At 36.5% G+C, this 19,012-nt stretch overlaps 2 protein-coding genes across 2 annotated transcripts in view; one reads left to right on the plus strand and one right to left on the minus strand.

Annotated features, from left to right (window-relative positions):
- The window catches only part of LOC113504190 (E3 ubiquitin-protein ligase MYCBP2), a 112,462-nt gene that overhangs the window by 46,066 nt on the left and 47,384 nt on the right, over positions 1 to 19,012 (plus strand). The window lies entirely within an intron of this gene.
- Positions 126 to 18,589, minus strand: LOC113504185. The gene is made up of 5 exons (XM_026886352.1): positions 18,344 to 18,589; positions 7,573 to 7,825; positions 3,191 to 3,363; positions 2,776 to 3,068; positions 126 to 2,688 (listed from the first exon to the last, which is right to left on the minus strand). Exons 1-5 carry the CDS (start codon positions 18,497 to 18,499, stop codon positions 1,092 to 1,094), a joined length of 2,472 nt encoding a protein of 823 aa, XP_026742153.1. The 5' UTR covers positions 18,500 to 18,589; the 3' UTR covers positions 126 to 1,091.

A 19,012-nucleotide genomic window follows, 5' to 3' on the forward strand; every position in this document is an offset into this window, starting at 1 on the left:
ATTGTTTTTCTGTATTAATAATAATAATAATTTCATATCAACGTTAGGGTCATCTTAGCGTCAAAATGACGTCGCTGGTCTTTTTAGGTAGCATACGAATGCCGGTCTTTCTAGTGTTAATTGAGTTTTGAGCACACTAATTTGGGGTAAATTTTCTTTTGTCAAAAGTGAAGTTATAAATGTTTAAAAAGTCTAGAATGTAAAGACATATGGAAATAGAATTTATTTTTTGAATATTTTTATAAAATAAAAATGATCGGGACTCACTAACCTTTGGGACGACAGCTGAAAGTTGGGTAAGCTCTAATACATCAATCACTACGGATAATTACGATTTTTTTTGGATTTTTTTTAAACATCGATTTCTCTTAACTGTTCTATTGATACTACTGATTACTGATTACTGATTATCATCATATTTCTACTTGACAACGAATAAACACATCAATATTATGTTGAGTAATTGTTTCTATTGTAATTTAACACTACTATAAATGTCTTTTTAAATATGGATAAGTGTAATTATATAAACATCAAGATTATTTGAATGAAATGTTAAGTTTACGAGTAAGATATATTATTTCAGGTCCGAAATTCTTGCCTAGCTGTCGTTAGTGAAAATCTTTGTATGATAACGTCCATTTAAAATTATTAATAAGAAGCATCAATATGTAAAGCAATGTTAAACAAAGAAACGTACAATGCAGGCTCTTAAATATCAAAAGATCACGCCTTGGTGCGGCTCAACATTAAAAATTAATTACAACTCATTAATTATTTACAAATCATAAATTACAAATCATATATTATAATTACATAATCTTACAACAGTGTCTGGCACGACACATCACTCAAAGGTAATTACGAATTAAAGTAAACAAAATTAATATCACAGCAAAGAAATGTTTAAGCATCATCTCGATTGTCGCGTCGTTATCATTCCCCGTTTAGCTTGTAACGCAGGGGTCCAAGTTGTTGTAGAAGTCCATGCTGTCGTCAGACGACAACAGCGGTCGGCGATGCGATCCTCTGCGGGGTTTCTCGAGAAGCCCGAAGCGTTCGTCTGACACCGGCCGACCGCAGGCTAACCCTCAGCCGTGCTTAAACGACGTTCCCTCACCCGGGTCCAGGGTGATGGGCTTCTCCGGCAGAGGGCGGTTCAGCATTTTAGCAGAAGTGTTCGATGTGTTAGATTTGATAGTCGACATGCCACGAGATCCAGTTGAGTTGTTCAGGGATTTCGGCACTGGGCTAGCTTGAGATCCAGAAGTATTCTTTTTCTCACGAACGGCTCGCAGGTACGGTCCTCGGGGGGCGGCCTGCTCAGCTACGACATCAGGAATATTACCCAAAAGGGTGCGTTTTTCCTTCTCGTTGTTAGCTATTTCGGCATACAGGTGGACAGCGAGATCTTTGGGCTCAAAATATTCATGAACTAAAGCGGTCTGTCGGTTGTAAGGTGACAGAGGCAAAAGTTTGTCGAGAGAAGGTGTGCGAGTGCCAACACTTATCATCGGTTTCTTATTTTTGCCAATACGAGGTGCAGTAGCTTGGAAAGGTAATTCGTAAATATTCTCTTCCACGTTAATCAGTTTTGGAACATTAGCATTGCGGTTCTCTTCCAGTTTCGTTAGCACATATAAATGTTCAATAGTTTCACGTGCCTCTACATAGTTCTCTGGACTTTCTAATCGTTCCTTGAGATTTTCCAAAAGCTCTTTGGTAAGCTCTTCAGGGAGAGTTTGAGTTGTTTTATCTTCAGTTGGTACTAGCTCTCCATTCAAAGTCGATTCATGAACCATTTCTTGAACCCTCATTGGCTCATTTAAACAATGGCGTTCAGAATATTCGTTTACTGAAAGTCGAGATATAGATCGAGCATTATCCATACCATGAGTGACTCCACAATTACACAAACGGTCACAAAGTGATCCACACGATAAATTTGAAGATATGAGAAAATTCTTAACGTTTATGCAGTATCCTTTTCGACGCATCCATCTGACGAAACTTATAAACATTACAATGACTACACAGCCCAAACAGGTCACAATCACGATGCCGATAACTTTTTTGTCTCGCTCACTGATAATTTGCTCGTGCTTATTTTTGTGTGGGAATCTAGGATTCTTAATCTCCGTAGAAGTACCGTCTGCTTTTCTTACATAAGATTCACAATGGAAAGTAACTGAATCTTTTTGACATACGCCGTCCAAAAATTTGTCAAATAATATATTTTGTTCAGGCTCGTTGAAACATCGAGCCAAAAACTCGTCTACGGTGCAAAAGCTTTCAGATTTATATTTTCCTCCTAAGTCTGTGCCTAACACATCAGCCAGCCAATTGCTTATATTGCAGTAGCAAGTTTGCCCGTAGTAGTTATCTTTGTAAACCACTGTATAAGCGGTATGACTTTGGGCTTGGCCTATGAATTTAAGGCTGGTGGGATATGCTGTTTCAACTTCATTCTCAATGAATGTCAATTCATGAGCGGATTGTTCGTGTGTAGTTGTATCCAACGCGATTATGGCGTGAGGGACTAACTCATCGAAGGAGTTTCTTTCCATATGCAATTTATTCCATGACGATAATTCAATACTTCGTTCCATGAGTCGATTAAACTCTGAGTCAAGAATAACAACTGAAGCTACTGTGATATTTATTCCACCCGTTTCGATATTTTCAATCCTGAAATCAAACATTTTAATTATTATCGTTATATTAATATATGCACGTGTATACAAACAAATGTAATAAACTGCCCGATATACTTACAATGTATATGAAATGTTAAGGTTTCCAACAGCTGATTGCAATGCTCTTGAGGAAATTTGTTGTATCTTGCACCCAAAAAAGTACAAGTTATTTATCAGCGATCTTTGGGAAAAAGCATCTTCATCTATATTTTGTATCGAAGAATTCAGTGCCATCACGATGTTATAGGTGTTCGCAGAAAAGGCTCCTGCGAGAATCTCGTTTATCTTTACATTGTCTAAAACAATTTCAGCTGCGGAGGATCCAAATGTTTGCGTGGGGACAGCGGGTACCGTTAAATTTCTCAGCCTGATCTGTAAGACAAAAGAAAATGTTGATTTATTAAGACATTTCCATTTTAAGAAGATGAACAATTCGCTTCTGCTGTACAGGTTTTCGCTGTGCACTTATAGGCGTAAAAGTAGACTATACTGACCGACATCCCCGGCCCGTGCTCGCCGACGTTGCCGGCGGACGGGTCCAGTGTGAACGAGCCAGGACCGAGTTGTAGAGTGCGCACGTTACTGATGTTCATATTAAGAAGCCACGAGAAAGCTTGTCCTTCGGTAGAAACGCTTTCACAGTTCTTGATCGTCACCGAGAGGGGACCTGAAATCAATGAACACGTCATTTAGCAATTACTTCTTTACGATTCGGAAATGTATCTGCGTTTTAGTTTGTTTACACGGATATTTTTCAGTTTCTTATTAGACGAAAAGAAATAAAATGTATTGTATTCTGCATATTACAAGTAGCGTATTGCACTGTCCTGTCTCATGAGTCATTATCTTGCGGAACACGAATATCGAGTCGGGGAAATCGTGTATTTTTAGATGGCAAACTGTACCGGCGATGCCGCTCTGGTAGCCCATCTATAGTTTCTGCGAGGTATCTTTAATATAATTCAAATTAATCGCCAGTATAATAAGCATGCCGTACCCAAACGTAAACAAAGTTGTCTTTTAAGTAAAGTTCTTGAACACACAAAAAATCGTCTTGAAATATTTCCCTTAAGTGGTGGCAGTTTATTAGGCTTTCTACTTGAAATATATTAACAAGTAAATAAAACTTGTATAACGGTGCTTAAGTTCAGTTGAATGAGTACGTCGATACTGACCAAGGGACAAGATCCTGCAATACGTGTTGCCGAGGGAGTCAAGTCAACCGATTGGCAATTCAAAGAGGTCTTGTAAAATGGCCACGAGACCATTCGAGAAAAGATTGCATTGAAGCCAATGTAACTGGTTTTAAGTATAACGTAATATAGAAGAATTAAGTCTTTATTCTCAGATAAAGTACAGATTTCACCAGTCGAAGATATATTTTTTCGGCTAATCGTCACCTACCATATACAACTTTTCGCCGAGTAATTAACCATCGTCGCTTTTACGTTAACTAAGTACAGTTATAATAAAAAAGTATGAATAGTATGTAAACAACCACTACAACTCTAAAATTACAAATAACTCGATTTATTTATAGTTATTGGTCAGATATTCTCCGATGCCCTATTATTAAATTATGATATCATTAATTAATTTTATCATATGCATATTTTTGTATACTTCACTCAGTGCGAGTAAGTATAAAATAATTTCATGATAATTTCAATATGTTGGTTACATTGGTACTATATTAAAAATATCAGTCGTATAGATCAGTTGGTATAAAATTCAGAACCTGTTATGTTAACAGCTCTAACGCAGACTACTAAGAATCGCGTAAAACGATGCCTTCCACAACAGTACATATGTAAAGAACATAATTAAGCTGCAAGTTATTCGACAGAAATGCAATACAAACACATTATAAACACAAGTACAAGTAGGTCTTTATGAGCGGCGGGGACACAGAAATAGTCCAGAATTAGTCATCCAGCCGCACTGTATCCACGGCGTACGTGTGCCGTCCGTGAAACACTGCGAAATACAAGTACAGTATTTGTTGAACTTTGTCTTTCCGAACAAACTTCATGCACTCCGTATGTAGGCTCTATACAAGCTTAAGAACGTCATGACTATTTACTTTTAAACTATAATCTTTGTGACTCTTGAACGTAAAATAAACTTAAAACACGAATACAAAAGCGTATAAAATAACTGTAATTTAATTATATTTCATAAAGGTCAGGTGGGTAATGTCATGTGAACTGACCCGAAATCGGAATTCAGATTGGTTGCACGAAGTAATGATGAGCTTAACTCTCTGTATTATTTGTTTGTATTCAATCACTCGGTTGAAGTTTAAATATAATTGCATCTAAAGCTTTCTTTTCGTTATTAATTCACGTTGTTAACAAGGACGTTAGTTAAATCTTATGTAGGATAGAATCCAGTAGTAATAGCGTATTGTACCATAATTGCCATATTTATTAGTAGGCTAGACAAATTGCCATAGCAGCGAAGGTAATGTTCTTCAAATTCTTGAGACATTTATTCGGATGTTTTTGGGATAATTGAAGTCATTAGGCGTCTACCTGGCTAGACGTATGGATTACGTAATAAATAATACAAATTTGTCTAAACTGTGTACGGGGTTGCTGGTCCATTTTATTGGAGGTTCATTTTGAGAGACCGCAAGCGTTTCCCGTACTGCCGCGCAAATGCGGTGGACACACACCGTTACCACCTCCCCGTAAACCACGGTGTGGTGTATTTGTTTTGACTGAGACAAAATTAGGAACCCTTCGAAAATAGCTTCCTTCACTTAAACAATATCGCAGCTTAATGTAAATTAAGTTTTAAAAGTTGAACCGCGGGTTCAGTACAAAATAGTTCCATTGAATTGGTTCAATAAACCACACCAAAATAGAATTCGTACGTTAAGAGAGATGAAGTTTCATGAATTTTAATTGGCCATGTCTGAAATACCTTTAATTTTATCAGTTTGTTGCGGGAGCATTTCACTTCAACTGACATTCGCGAATTTAAAGATTGGACTTCGTGTTAGTGCCAGAGTACAGAGTGAAAACGTAACTAGCGGTTAGTTATATTTATGTTGAGATGTGGATTTCAGCTTTGAACAGCCGGTCATTGATCTAATGGCCCAGTGTTATCTATGTTTGGTTTTGTTGAGTTCATTGCTGCATATTGTGTGTTTTTTGTTGGCGCGTCGCTACGAGTCGCGGTATGTCATGTGCGTCAGTGCACAGCTTCTGACCACATGTCGACATGTTGCGACACCATTCCTAATGATACGCTCATTCCTTGCTTATGCTCAGGAAATGTTAGTAAAAGTCGTATTTTTTAATTCAATTGTCTATAACTTTGATACGGGTTTAATTATCAAATGTGTACGAAAAGTCCTCACAATTTGAACAACAAAATATCCGTCCCTCTTTTATAAATCCACATTATCCAACCATACAAAATTCCAGTATTAAAAATGAATCTCGCCGCCTCTATCTACAGCGCGGGTTGATCATATTACTTTGTATAATTAGTGCATGCAGTATGCTATACATTATGCGGGTTTAACAATAAGAGTGTGTAATGGTATTGTCACTCGCTAATGCATCCGAAGTGCTCCGTGTTGTTCTAAATATTTCCTATCCATACGTTGATATAAGACTAGTAGTTAAGTGAGAATAATATCAGTACGGCTACTTTACTTTTATTGACGTTACTGCGATTCTGACACCAGTACCAATGTCAAGCATCGTACTGAAACGCGGTTATTTTTTAGAGAATCTAATTCAATCTGTATTGGAGGTGTGAATACTCCTTCATTCGAACGGACGAAACATGTCACCGGTGCGCGATTATGAAGCAATTGTGTGAATGATAAGTGTTCTATATCCGATGACCCAAACCTACTCGACACAGGTTCGCACAATATTCAAACATACATTGTATCATTGCGTTCAGTCGAACTAAATTACTATTTGATATGTATTTCGGATTGCATTTCGATGGATTGAAGCCCAACTCTGTACAGAACATGCTATGGTTTTCGTTATTACACCGGCTTGATTTGCTACTAGCTGGACAGACGAAACTATAACTAAATGGAAGCAATTCAGGTTGACTATATTGACATACATCCTAAGAGCAATGGTCACGACTCAAGACTACATGCACAATCAGTACAATAAAATAATGAACGTCGTCCATCTAGTTGAATATTGGCCGACGACCCGATAATCGGAGCCATCCGGCGGCTCGCCACTATCGGGCCACCGACCCAAACCAGTTACAATCTAAGCTGTAACGTAATCACATTTACATTGCCGCGTTGTATCTTTGCAGCGAAAGTGTTTACGCCAGTAACGCACCAATCTTAACGGCTTCATTTAGAATCGTCGAATTTGTAATTTGTGTCTCTTTGAGTGGGCACTTACCCTGTGGTAAGTGCCCACTCAGTTTTAAACACGATAATCAAGGAGCGATTGGTTTAGATATGTTATTGAAATCTCGAATCAGAATTTTAAAGGTTTCACTTTAGAATTAAACATAGTACGCACAAAAATACATATGACACAGTTTCAACTACTTTTTACATTTGTATTGTGCCGTTATTGTATTGCAGGCTCAGCTCTGGGTTATCTATAATCTCTACATAATGTCATGACACAATTTATATTCAGAGAAATACAATACCTGTAATTTTCATTGTTTTACACACAGTGACTTAGTTACTTGCCAACAAAATCGCAACGCACATCGTACAATATCATAAATAGTGCTACAGTTCTAGACTTAAAAGAAACTTCTTAAGGTTACACCCAAATTAAAATGAATAATGCATAGGCACGGGCGCATCAAGATCGCAATTGGCAATAGCATTTGCATCATCACGTGTGTAACAGTGGGAACGTACCTTTAATGTTGACAAAGGCCTTCTCTTCGATGCGGATGACGTCACAGTTCTCAACGTCGAGGTGGAGATAGAGGACGTCGAGGTTGGCGGCGGCGTACGACCTCATGAAGACGATCTCGGCTCCGTTTATGTAGATGCGCCGCGCGTCGCGCAGCCGCGACAGCGAGTTAGCACCCAGCATTATGACCCCCGATCCACTCACTATAAGATCTGTAGTGGTTTCTGGTAGGTCACCTTCCAATATATCCAGTTTCTGCGAAACCACAAAACATAGTCTTCAAATCTGTTCATGCTTTAGTGACCGCACTACTTTTATGAGAATTCATTCTATTCGACAAACAATAGAATTCACTATGAATCAGATTTATGAATTTTATATATCTTTTGATTCTATAAGAATTTGCTGCGCTACTGCCAAAAATTAATAATTTGTGGGTTTACATTATTTGCAACTAAAATGATATAACTTGACAACATGAATGACAGTATAATAATTGGTAAATTAATTAAATCCTTTGTGATATTTGTTCCTCGAATTTTGTTCGTTAATTTAAAATATGGGTATTGTACGTAAATACCAGTTGTCGAGTGTGTGGTTGCGTATTTAGTTTGATATTTTGTGGTGATACAGGTATACAGACATAATTGTTTTTATTATCAAACCAGGTCATGTTTATGTTTAACATGGACCTGTGAATGTAAGACAATACTAACTGGTTCATAACAGACTCTTTGTTTTATCCGATAACAATGTTTTTCTAACCATGCTTATGAAATTAAATAGAACCGTGACGTGGTCGTATATGAAAATGTTTTTACACATATTCTTTTAGAAAATTAATACGTAAATACTGATATTACGGAAATAATACCCAACAGCCCGCTAATAAAAACATTAGTTATCCTAAATACAAGTACACGCTTTACTTGTGACAATGATTTTTTGCTTTCTTCTGCATAATTTTGCATTTAATAAGTATTTTCAAAAAAATGCGCCTAGTAAAAATAAGAATAGATAACCTGACATCTTAAACGTATTAGTCTGCATTTTATCATTTAGTATTCATTCGACGGTTATTAAAAATACTTTTTTGCAAACGCATCATTCGACAAACGTCTTAAGTGTTTTCCAAGTCATTCACAACCAAAGTGGACAACTGAACACACATTTTATCATATTTATTAAAATTAGATAGTATAGGGAGAAATTATATAGGGCAGGATGGTTATAAAAAATGACTACGAAGCGTTAGGTGTTAGGTTGATTGAACCTACTCGAGTTCGGTTGATCAGGTTTAACATGTAAATAAATAACTATTTGACTAATGCGAATATCACATGCAGATTTTTGCATTCGCGAATCTTCTAAAAGGTATTCAAGCTCTCGTATTTTAAAATCGTCTGGACTTTAAAAGCGACTGCGACCCCTGAGTTTGTTTTGACATTCCTTTTCGGAGCATTCAACTAGGAATAGGATAAAATGTCAACTCCAGCATTCTCAAAAAAGACACGTTAAGGTGATTACATAATATATGTGTATATCCTACTTACAAAATAAATGAGATTTTATTTCAATTCTAAGAATTACATTCGTAACATCACTTTTATTTAACTATTTTATATTGTTAACGTAATCTTTTTCGACTTTGGTTACTGTCGGCGGCTTAGATTTTCTTCACATGGTTTAGAATCAACAACAATCGTTTTTTAGATGGCATAGTTTCGTACACACTCTCGCGAAATTCCGTTTAAAAAAAGAGAGTTGAACTCGGATGTTAAATATCGACCGACGAACGAAAGTGATCAGTTTTTTTTTTTTTAATTTCATGATTTCCTCTTCGTTCGCAGTCATGTATGTTTATTACTCTTACTATATTCTCCATAGCTGTTAGACTGCTATAACATTCGAAGTGATTTTTAACCTTATGACATAATATTTAGGGGTTAACTACTGTTTTAGTCGGCACGAGAAACGATTCCGGTGGTCGCTTAAGTGGATGGGGCTCAACGGATACGGGCTGCTGATTAAATTACGCATGATGTGGGGAAAGTGAACGACTTCGCCGGGAGGACACCTACGCGACCACTGCTGCGTTCCCGATACGTATTAGCTTAGCCTTGACCAAATATATAACTGGAATCACTTTCGACTACCGTCAAATCCAATTCACAGCGACGGCACAAACTATTGTAACGATCTCAATACTAGTAGCTCTTATCAAATTAAGGCGGCATCTTGTACTTAAATAAATAAATATTATCGAGTCGTACGCATTGTATTCCACAATAAAAGATAACGAACATGACTCATCACGCAAGATAGTCGAACAATGCACGTTTCGAAAAATTTATAACAGATACGTATTTGTTCAAGTGAGCGCTGTTAATTTTGTCTGTGGAGCACGCGGTTGAGTTTTAGAAGAACGCTCGAAATGCTCGAATTGGTTGCTGTTTCTTAAGACGAGAAACTAACTACAAAGAAACGAATAGATGACACGTCCGCTCTCACATGCGCGCCTTAAAATAAAAATAAGCTCGCACACATGCACACGTTGACTTTAGTCGGATTCCGTCAAAACATACTTTATTAGACTGTCATTATTTGTATTCAACGCTTTATTGTTTAATCATGATCTTTGGATATTCGATAAACCGTAACTTTAAAGTGGTGTTTTCATTACCAAACGAATTTTAATATGTTTCTATTTACAAGATAACTTAAATTAAAATTTATAAGAGCTTCGTAAAATCCACACTAAGCACTAAAAAATGTTTCCAAGATATATTTGTATCTATGAATAGGGTAATTCAATACTTTACGGCATTTTATTCAAATAAAAAATCGCAACAGTTTTACAGAAGTCTTGTCACAGCTGACATGTGAGTCTTGGTGTTGCGTACTCAATCACTCTGACTCACAGTCAAGTCTGTGCACTTTGCTTTGTAAGTGTTCGCCTTATACAGCGCCAAGTCTTGCGATGACCGCGAGACACCTGAATGAGTGCTGTGGTCACTCCCAGTATTATCAAAAAGGAATTTAACGATACCTTTAAATGTTACTTGAAATTATTTTATGCTCTCCAATACTTGTACGTGACAGTGAAAATTATCATGAAGTTTGGATTTGGTTGGGTCTGCTTTGAGTCTAACTGGAGAGATCGGATGTATTCCAATTTAAAAACAAACAAGATTATCGTCTGCATAGGTCTATTAACGCATTATTTTTCCTTGTGACTCAATATGAGAACTTCACAATGAATGTATAATGTTGATAACTATGTATCTCGTCTCGTAGCCATAATGGTCGACGAATTAAGTCGGTAGCCGGCTCTGTTGCGTGCGAAACCTGTTCTTTGGGTGAGCCATAAGGCGGGTCAGAACACAGCATGACTTGTTTTTCATAATGCAGGTCGCAATTACACTACCACTGGTTACTTAGAACGTCACAAATCAAGACAATTGACCAGCAGACAAACAGTTGTGGTCTAGTTTGCTAGTTGAGTGGACCTTGCAGAAATAGGTGGAATAGAACCAAGGCACCGAACACAATGCCCGGAGACTTTCGGTCGACCGAGATGAGGGCATAAGTCAATTGGAACAATAGATGGGTGTGATCGCGATACTACTACACTCGAGTATCTAGAATCTGGGCACGTGTTATTGCAAACGGTATCGTCCCGGAATCATGCTGTTTTATTTCATGATTAATAGTGTACAAATACAAACTACATTAAAATGAGAGAGAATTTTGATCAAATAACAGACGAATATCACATGCGAGTTCTAAAATGTAAAATACAAAACATTTATTGTTCATAGAATTTAAACTTTCGTCGTATGGTGTTATTATGCACTGGAATTACATCATATTTAATTAACGCCCAAAATAGTCTTGTTTGAACATAGTTATTCGTTTTAGGTGCAAGCTGTTTAAAGCGTAGTTTCATGACAATAGAATGTGTGCTCGTTCCATAAGCTGATTACGAAATATGAAACAAAAACCCTTAACGGACAAACTAAATATGAGACATTTTATAAAATAAATAGTTGTTTATTTATGCTATAACAGACGAAGTAGATTATTTATTTTTAAATATTAAAACAAAATAAAAAAATCAGCTCAGCATTTGTTTAGAAAGTTTATAAAAGAACTACAAGACTTTTGAGTCACCATCGAAACAGGTTCGCGCTGATTTCCAATTACAGACAATTTGCTCGAGATTTTTCATACGTCACTAAATTGCATTATTTATTGATTCCTTTTGTTTATTAACACACCTCAGAGTCTCCGTGTACATTGTAAGAGGATTGGCCTTCCATTTTAATGAAAGAAAAATCTATTAAGTTATCATAACTCGAAATTCGGATGTAATTAGCTGTAATATAGTTTGTGACGCAGCCTTGACAATGAATCAGACTCATTTGTCGACGTATTCTATAGAATCTCGATGTTGATATGGCGCAACCTCTAACAGGCAATTAAAATATAAATTATACACTATAAGCCCTCAGTAAAGAAATGTTTACTTCATTAACGTATAGAATACATTTGAAAGCACAAGTGCTATAGCGTAGAAAAACATACCAATGCAAAAAGCTTATAAAAATAATATTATGATCATTATATTTGTATTCATTAATTGTTATTTGCTACAGCGTAAGGAGATTTTTATATATGCTAGTCAGAATATTATATTATCTATGTTTAGAAATGTGTAACAACGAACAGAAGTGTCTGGACGAACTCGCAGAATATACATGGGAATTACCCAACAGAGTAGTTAAATCTATAGGACGATGCATGTTCTAAAATTTCCGAGAACGATATAGGTCAGAAATGTATTCCAGGCACGATTGATATGCGATTGACGCACTATCTGTAAGTGCATTTCGAGGACAAAAAAAAGAAGTTTGGTAAATGACATTGAAATATGTCGATGCACGCGCATATGTTGACTTAGTTTGCATACGTCGTGTACGAGAAAAATGCTACCTCTTTTATATTATATGATGACGAATTCCGCTACAGCCGATACTAGTTTACTTTACGACTTGGTTATATAGAGTTAAAAGCTTTGAACGTATCTGGTTGGCGAGCGGTTTGCTACACTCATTATGTTCGCGGCACTTGACCTAAACATAGATAACACACCCCATTCGAAATATTCGAGCCGAACGATATTTACAATCTAAAATCCTAAGTAGTATTTATTACTGCTTCGAAAGTGCAGACAGTGTTTTGGCTTTTGTTTCGCAATCCGGACGTTTCGATACTTCTCTCCATAGTGTTCAAACAGAACAATAGATTTGAGGAAAGTTGTCGGAAGCCGCCGGATGCGAGGTGGTTATTCTTCTAGTTAGTAATCGAATAACGCAACAAGTAAACGATAAGGAAGTGATTATATGACAAACTTTATTAAATTTTTAGACATATTTATATTTCTTTCCACTATGTATTTATTCTTTGTCGCTATATGTTATGCATTCCTTTGTAAGTTACACAAAACTAATTTTAGTTTGAAAACTGTACAAAAAATATCCATATTTTACTTTCTGCACAAAAGTAATTTTGTAACTCAAAGGTTTGATTCAGGTCCACATATTTTAATAGACTTTTGGCAAAATCCTGATGCACAAAAATGTGAAAACTTTTGTATGTTCTATTCAATATTGTGGATTTTCCGCTGCACTACCGGATAGTAAAGCAACTAGATAAAAAATCCGAATAATAAAAATGGAAGAATCGACAGATGCTCGTCGTAACGAAGTGCGTTGCCGGTATCGGGTCATTTGATTTTAATATTAGACTATATTCCCGGAATATGACCGCGCTGCAGCACCACAGGAACCGCGCAGAGCTCCCGGTGCTAGACAAGAATGTATTACTGAAATAGTTTTATCGATAAATAGCTTGTCCGCGTACTTAACGTCACCTAACGAACCATTCATAAACTCGGCTTACGTTGGAATGCTAGTATTGTGCATTTCTTGATAATAGCAAATTAATTTCCTTACAAAACTGTACCTGCGTACCTACTATGTAATTTTGAAAACAGGTCCCTCATATTTGTAATTTATCATAATGCTTTTCCACACAATAATGTTGATTATTGTTATAGATCGCAAACATTGGACATTGTGTTCATGAAACAATGATTTCGATAGCAACCTTTTATCTCTACAATACAAATAGTTTTTAGTTGACTGTTGCTGGGGTGCTCATTAACTTTGAACAGTTTTAAAATCGATAATTATCTAAACAGAAACGTTAATCATTGTTAGCGAGGAGAACAATGAGACAGTAAAGTTTGAAATAATAATTTCGGAAATTGCTTATCGTAAGTAGTGAACGTTGTATGCGGCGTCTGACGTAAACAATTAGTACAGTGTACCTGCGGTTATTTTCGTACAACTATCGTTTTTCGGCTTGTGAACTCGGCCCCTCTACCGAGATTCTCAAGAGTAACGATGACTCCATGCAACGACAGAAAGTGCGTTATATAATAACATTTACCAGTACTTTTATGTCCGGCATTACATATGAGTGGAAATTGCTATTATATAGATTTGTAATCTGTTTTTAATCAGCACCATTTGATAACTGATTCGTTTTTGTCGTATTGCGGAAGAAAAAAAATATTTAAGACGTTACTTTTTAACCATCTCAAGATGTTTCAGGATAATTTAATCAAAATAGTTTTCAAAGTTATTTAATTTGTTTAAAATCGTAGGCGTGATGTATGATTTCATTTTGATCTGACACTACACTTTTACTACGGTAGAAGCAAGCTCTAAATGTCACAAAAGTTTTATGATGAGTTTTATGTAAGATTGATTACGCCTCGGTTGTGTTCTGCCTAATAAAATATCTGTTTTAGGAACATTGTGGTCATGCTATTGTTCTTTTAAACACCTGGATACATGAAAATAGTCTTTTATGTGTTCTTAATTCATTTTCAGTAAATTGATATGAGTTTAAAATCCCTTACTCTCTTTTGATGAGATTGAAATATTCGACAATATCATTATTAAATGCCAACTTCGGTTGTGATCATTAACAAATTGAAATGGTTGGACATACATGGGATTAAATAATAACGAAATGAAATTGATGCAATCGTTCATATTGAAATTAATTGCAAGCTCTACAAAAGAAAATATACAGATTTAATCCTGTGTAATGACGTAGAGGTATCGGTGGCTGCCGCTGTTGTGGTAGACCTACACAATGCTTTGACAAGAGAAAATAAGCTAAAATAAATAACCGTATTCAATATTGATAATAAGATATGATATGTAGTCTTTTGCTTAAACTTGTATTCATGAATTTTATTTAAGAAGCTAAGTATTATAATTGAACGTAATACAAAATTGCATTTGTTAAATTGTTACTGTATTATCATATAAACAAGTTTAACATATATAGAAAACTATCGTTACAAATGGCTTCATAACTCCCGGTCGAAGATGGGAATAAATTCAATCTTGTAAAACGTTACTAATGTTCGGCGTGGAGTTTGTATCAAAATATCGTAGTAGGCCTCGGCGGGCGCAGGAAGCGATCTCTCATTACGTTTTTTTTATGGTTTGTCCGATGCTCCCGCCCGGTCGCGCTGCGCTCACGATGCGTGCTGAGACCGGCTCATGTGATTATTTTTATTTATTTTTCTACAACGGTTTGGATAGTTTTTAGTTGACAGATAGTTTTTATACGGGCTTACTGTAATTGAACACCTATAACGTTGAACTTTAACACAGTTAATATAAATACTATCTAGTTTTAATTCTACACATTCAAATTGTTTGCATTCTATAAGTCATATTAACAACGTATCCGACTCAATGCAGTTGCATTACACGCAAAACATTTGTATACATCTTTGATAGTCGAAGGTTGCCCTTTCCTTCCTGACTACTTAAGATAAGTAAGTAGCGCGCCGTCTAAGCAACAGGTGTAGGCGTATAGATGCGAGCTTTTTATGATGCTTCTATACGACTCAAATTCCCACAATTCCCAACGCTCAACCCGTTCTCCAGACACGTGTATTTTATGCATCTTTGAAACCCGTTCGTTGCATTTTCTGTAAAATTTCAATCTAATGTTCATATTTTTTATGTTCCAATAAGTAGATTTTGTGTAAGCTGGATGTGGTTATGCATGGCTGACTATTTTTTGTTCTATAGTTCCGTTGTTGACACTGCTTGTCCATTTTAGAGCTTCGTTTGTTGTGTCGGTACTTGGCATGTTTACATGATTCCCTTTCGTCACGCAATGCCAATTCACATGCCCAATTAAACCACAATTTGCAGTCCCCTATGTATGCTGTTGAGGTATATTTTTTCTATAATTGTCTACTGACCTGTTAGCGTTTGATACTGTCTATTTAGCTGTGTTTCTAGCTTGGTCACTCAATAAGGAAATTCACTTTGTTTAAGTGATTTCTTGCAAGTTCTTAATAAGCTTCTAATAAACTAATTTTATTGCCTCTTTCAACTCCTATTAGCAATAAAGAGTACCTATCGACCATTAAATGAGTGCAGTAAACAAAGCTCGCATTCCTGAACTGTGGCTTGAGCTTTTGGTCAGTATACGACTCATTTCTTTCTATTTCTAAACGCGTTCAATCCACATGATGTTGTACAGGTCCGATAAAATCAAAGTATTAATCGGCATCAGCCGCCATGTACTTGTTATCTAACGCGGCGAAGGAAACATAGATAGATCAGTATCGGGTGTTTGTTTGAACATCGCATGCATGCAGATGTCGAATCCTCGGGCTGTAGACAATGGCCCGCGAGGGCATTCTACGGCAGTAATTAACTTCCTGTTTTATTCTATGCTACTGATGCCTACCATCGCTGGACACTGCTCGCGTTGACATACGCACACATATCAATTTATCCGAATGTACCGTTAACGAATGAATCGGCCTCACGGCAGTTATAAACGCGCGGTGTATGTTTTAAAATGACTCACGCCTAATGAATAGTTTTAGACTTTCTAAGAATTTCGTTCGTTCAAATACGTTTCATTCATATTCTTAATAGTAGATATCCGGTAATCGTTTAAAGCTTTGTAAAGATTACTTTTGTAATTATGTAATGTAATAAATAATTTGCTAATTAGTTATCTAGCTAAACCTTTAAGTCGATATAATCACTGGTATCCTATATGGAACGTTCTTTACGTTGTTTGTTATTCCATAACATACATAGATACTTCGATTACCATACAGAGATATAATCAAGCGGGCATTGTCATACATTTTTTCAGCTTTTGAAACATGTCCAACATTTGGCTGAACTGTATAATTCGTTTGACATTGTTTCGGTGCGAGACGGCGCTTTCCTTCAAACGTAGGCACATTTTAATTTAGAATATCACAGGGGTCGACGTCTACTCGGACGTATGTATTTATGTATGAACTAGACGTAAATTTCGCGAATGCGCCGGCAGACCGCAAATAGCCGGGTCGGGAGAGCGCCGGCCGATATGGGCTCAAGTCTTTAGCGTCTGCCCGCCTAGCCCATCTGTATTATAAAGATTACCGTGTCAAGAAGACCTGCATACCTGACTGTCCCTAAAGAGACTATTGATATCCTCTCTCTTCCACCCCTATGCTTTATTTATTCACAAATTGTTTTATTACAGCGTCTTTCAAGCGAAATCGTCAACTGGATGTTTGAGATATGTGTGAGTTTTGAGTGGCCGAGCGTAGAACCCAGAACTCAATAATGGCGTCCGTTTATTTACAAAGACTATGTCTGTCCTTCTAATTTAACATTCGTTGTGTGTGTAAGTAATGAGATCATTAGTCTTCGATAATACGTACGAGTATATGTCAATGGTGTGGATAAAACAACGTTGTGCTTATACTTTTTTGATTCGTGAATATTTTGAATGTTGTATTGTTTTTAAATTGGATGTCGATAAACAGCCGTCGCTCCCCGGCGCAGTCAGACAATGTGTCAGCGGGTTCATCTCCAGGTAGATTCCTTTTTGTTTACAACATTTCGGTCCCACAGTTTTTTGCGACTACTAACTATCATACACTGTGTTTGTTTTGTTGTATATAACTTTAAATTGAGTTTTCGAACGTTTCTAGTAAAATATTGCTTGGTCTAGTTCAAAACTGCATTTGTACTATTCCCTATAGAACATGACACATATGAGGATGTAAAAATTGAGTTTCAAAATTCGAAATATTGCTTTTCGGCGTTAATGTTTTGTTTGGCACAAGTTAAGACGTTTCGTGTTTTGTTTGATGTTTGTTTTGTATCCGGGCTTTGTATTAGATTCAATCTTTCCAATTTAATCTAAAATTTGTTGTATTTTTGATATATTTTGGGATATTCAATTCACAACAATTACCATTATGTAGTTATCAAGTTACTTTTGACACCGTACATTTTGTTAATTTTATAACAACATTGACTACAGTTTTCGTTGTTATGCGTCTTGGACGTGTTTCGACGTGCTGAGAATCAGAATAGAACGCTTCTTCCGTTGTTTATCGTTTCCTCCTATCAAGGGCTACTTATCATATGTTTGATTTACATTAGCAATAATTAAACTAGTTTCCGATTAATAAACGAGCCGTTGCCCCTTACAAGTCACAGCTAACTTGCGAGACAATAAACTTAGCGGAAAACTTTTATGCCACTGTTTTACAAAAGTTTGTATTCGTATAATTCTAAGCGTATGATTGTACATCTGGTGTAGCACGTTCACTTTTGTTTGTATGGAACATACGAATATAATGAGAGGTACCTGGTCGCGCTGAAGAGTGCAGTTCACGGTCTTCCACGAAGGATGTGTGTCAGGAGTGCAGTTGCAAAAGTCCAATTTACAAACACCGAACTGATGTTCACCACTTATAATAGGACAGAGCGCTGCGAGCGCGAGTAACGCGGTGAGAGGCGACATGGTGTCGCGCTAGGGCGCGAGGGACCGCGCGCGCCGAGCGTCGTGCACAGACTGGCCTGCCGCGATGGCGGTATCACTCTGATCGCCGCTGTCTCTCACCATGTGCTAGTGATGCCGAACGCTCGCGCTCCGCCTTATTATAGATATCGATGATGTGATTTCATTTGTGCTATTTAACACTCGCACCACTATTTAATAATGATTAGAATGGTCCATGCGAAATCGTGATGCTTCTTAATTTTATGATAATTATGGAATCTCAAATAATTAAGTTCGATTAATTAGTCTTTTTATGATAACGAATGTGAGTTTTTTTTTCAAACTTTGTTTTTTTCAGACGATATGAAAAATTACAAATAAACTTGAATCAGTTTATTTGTAGCGTTGACTGAATTTTTTCTCTATAGCATTTTTAATTAAGATTTAAGAAGATTTTAATAAGGTCTTCTAATCATCTTCATCTCCTGACTTGACTTGTTTATCATCTAATTTTGATACGCTATTTAAAATGTG

The sequence above is a fragment of the Trichoplusia ni genome, chromosome 21, assembly GCF_003590095.1.
Source record: "Trichoplusia ni isolate ovarian cell line Hi5 chromosome 21, tn1, whole genome shotgun sequence".
Classification (NCBI taxonomy): domain Eukaryota; kingdom Metazoa; phylum Arthropoda; class Insecta; order Lepidoptera; family Noctuidae; genus Trichoplusia; species Trichoplusia ni.

What these genes read in the sequence shown, in the direction of transcription:
- LOC113504185 (XM_026886352.1), bottom strand. Translation starts at nt 18,499, where the DNA reads ATGTCGCCTCTCACCGCGTTACTCGCGCTCGCAGCGCTCTGTCCTATT. An exon ending in GGCCTTTGTCAACATTAAAG is followed by an intron (nt 3,364 to 7,572) that starts GTACGTTCCCAC and finishes CATTGATTTCAG; the next exon opens with GTCCCCTCTCGGTGACGATC. An exon ending in CTTAACATTTCATATACATT is followed by an intron (nt 2,689 to 2,775) that starts GTAAGTATATCG and finishes GTTTGATTTCAG; the next exon opens with GATTGAAAATATCGAAACGG.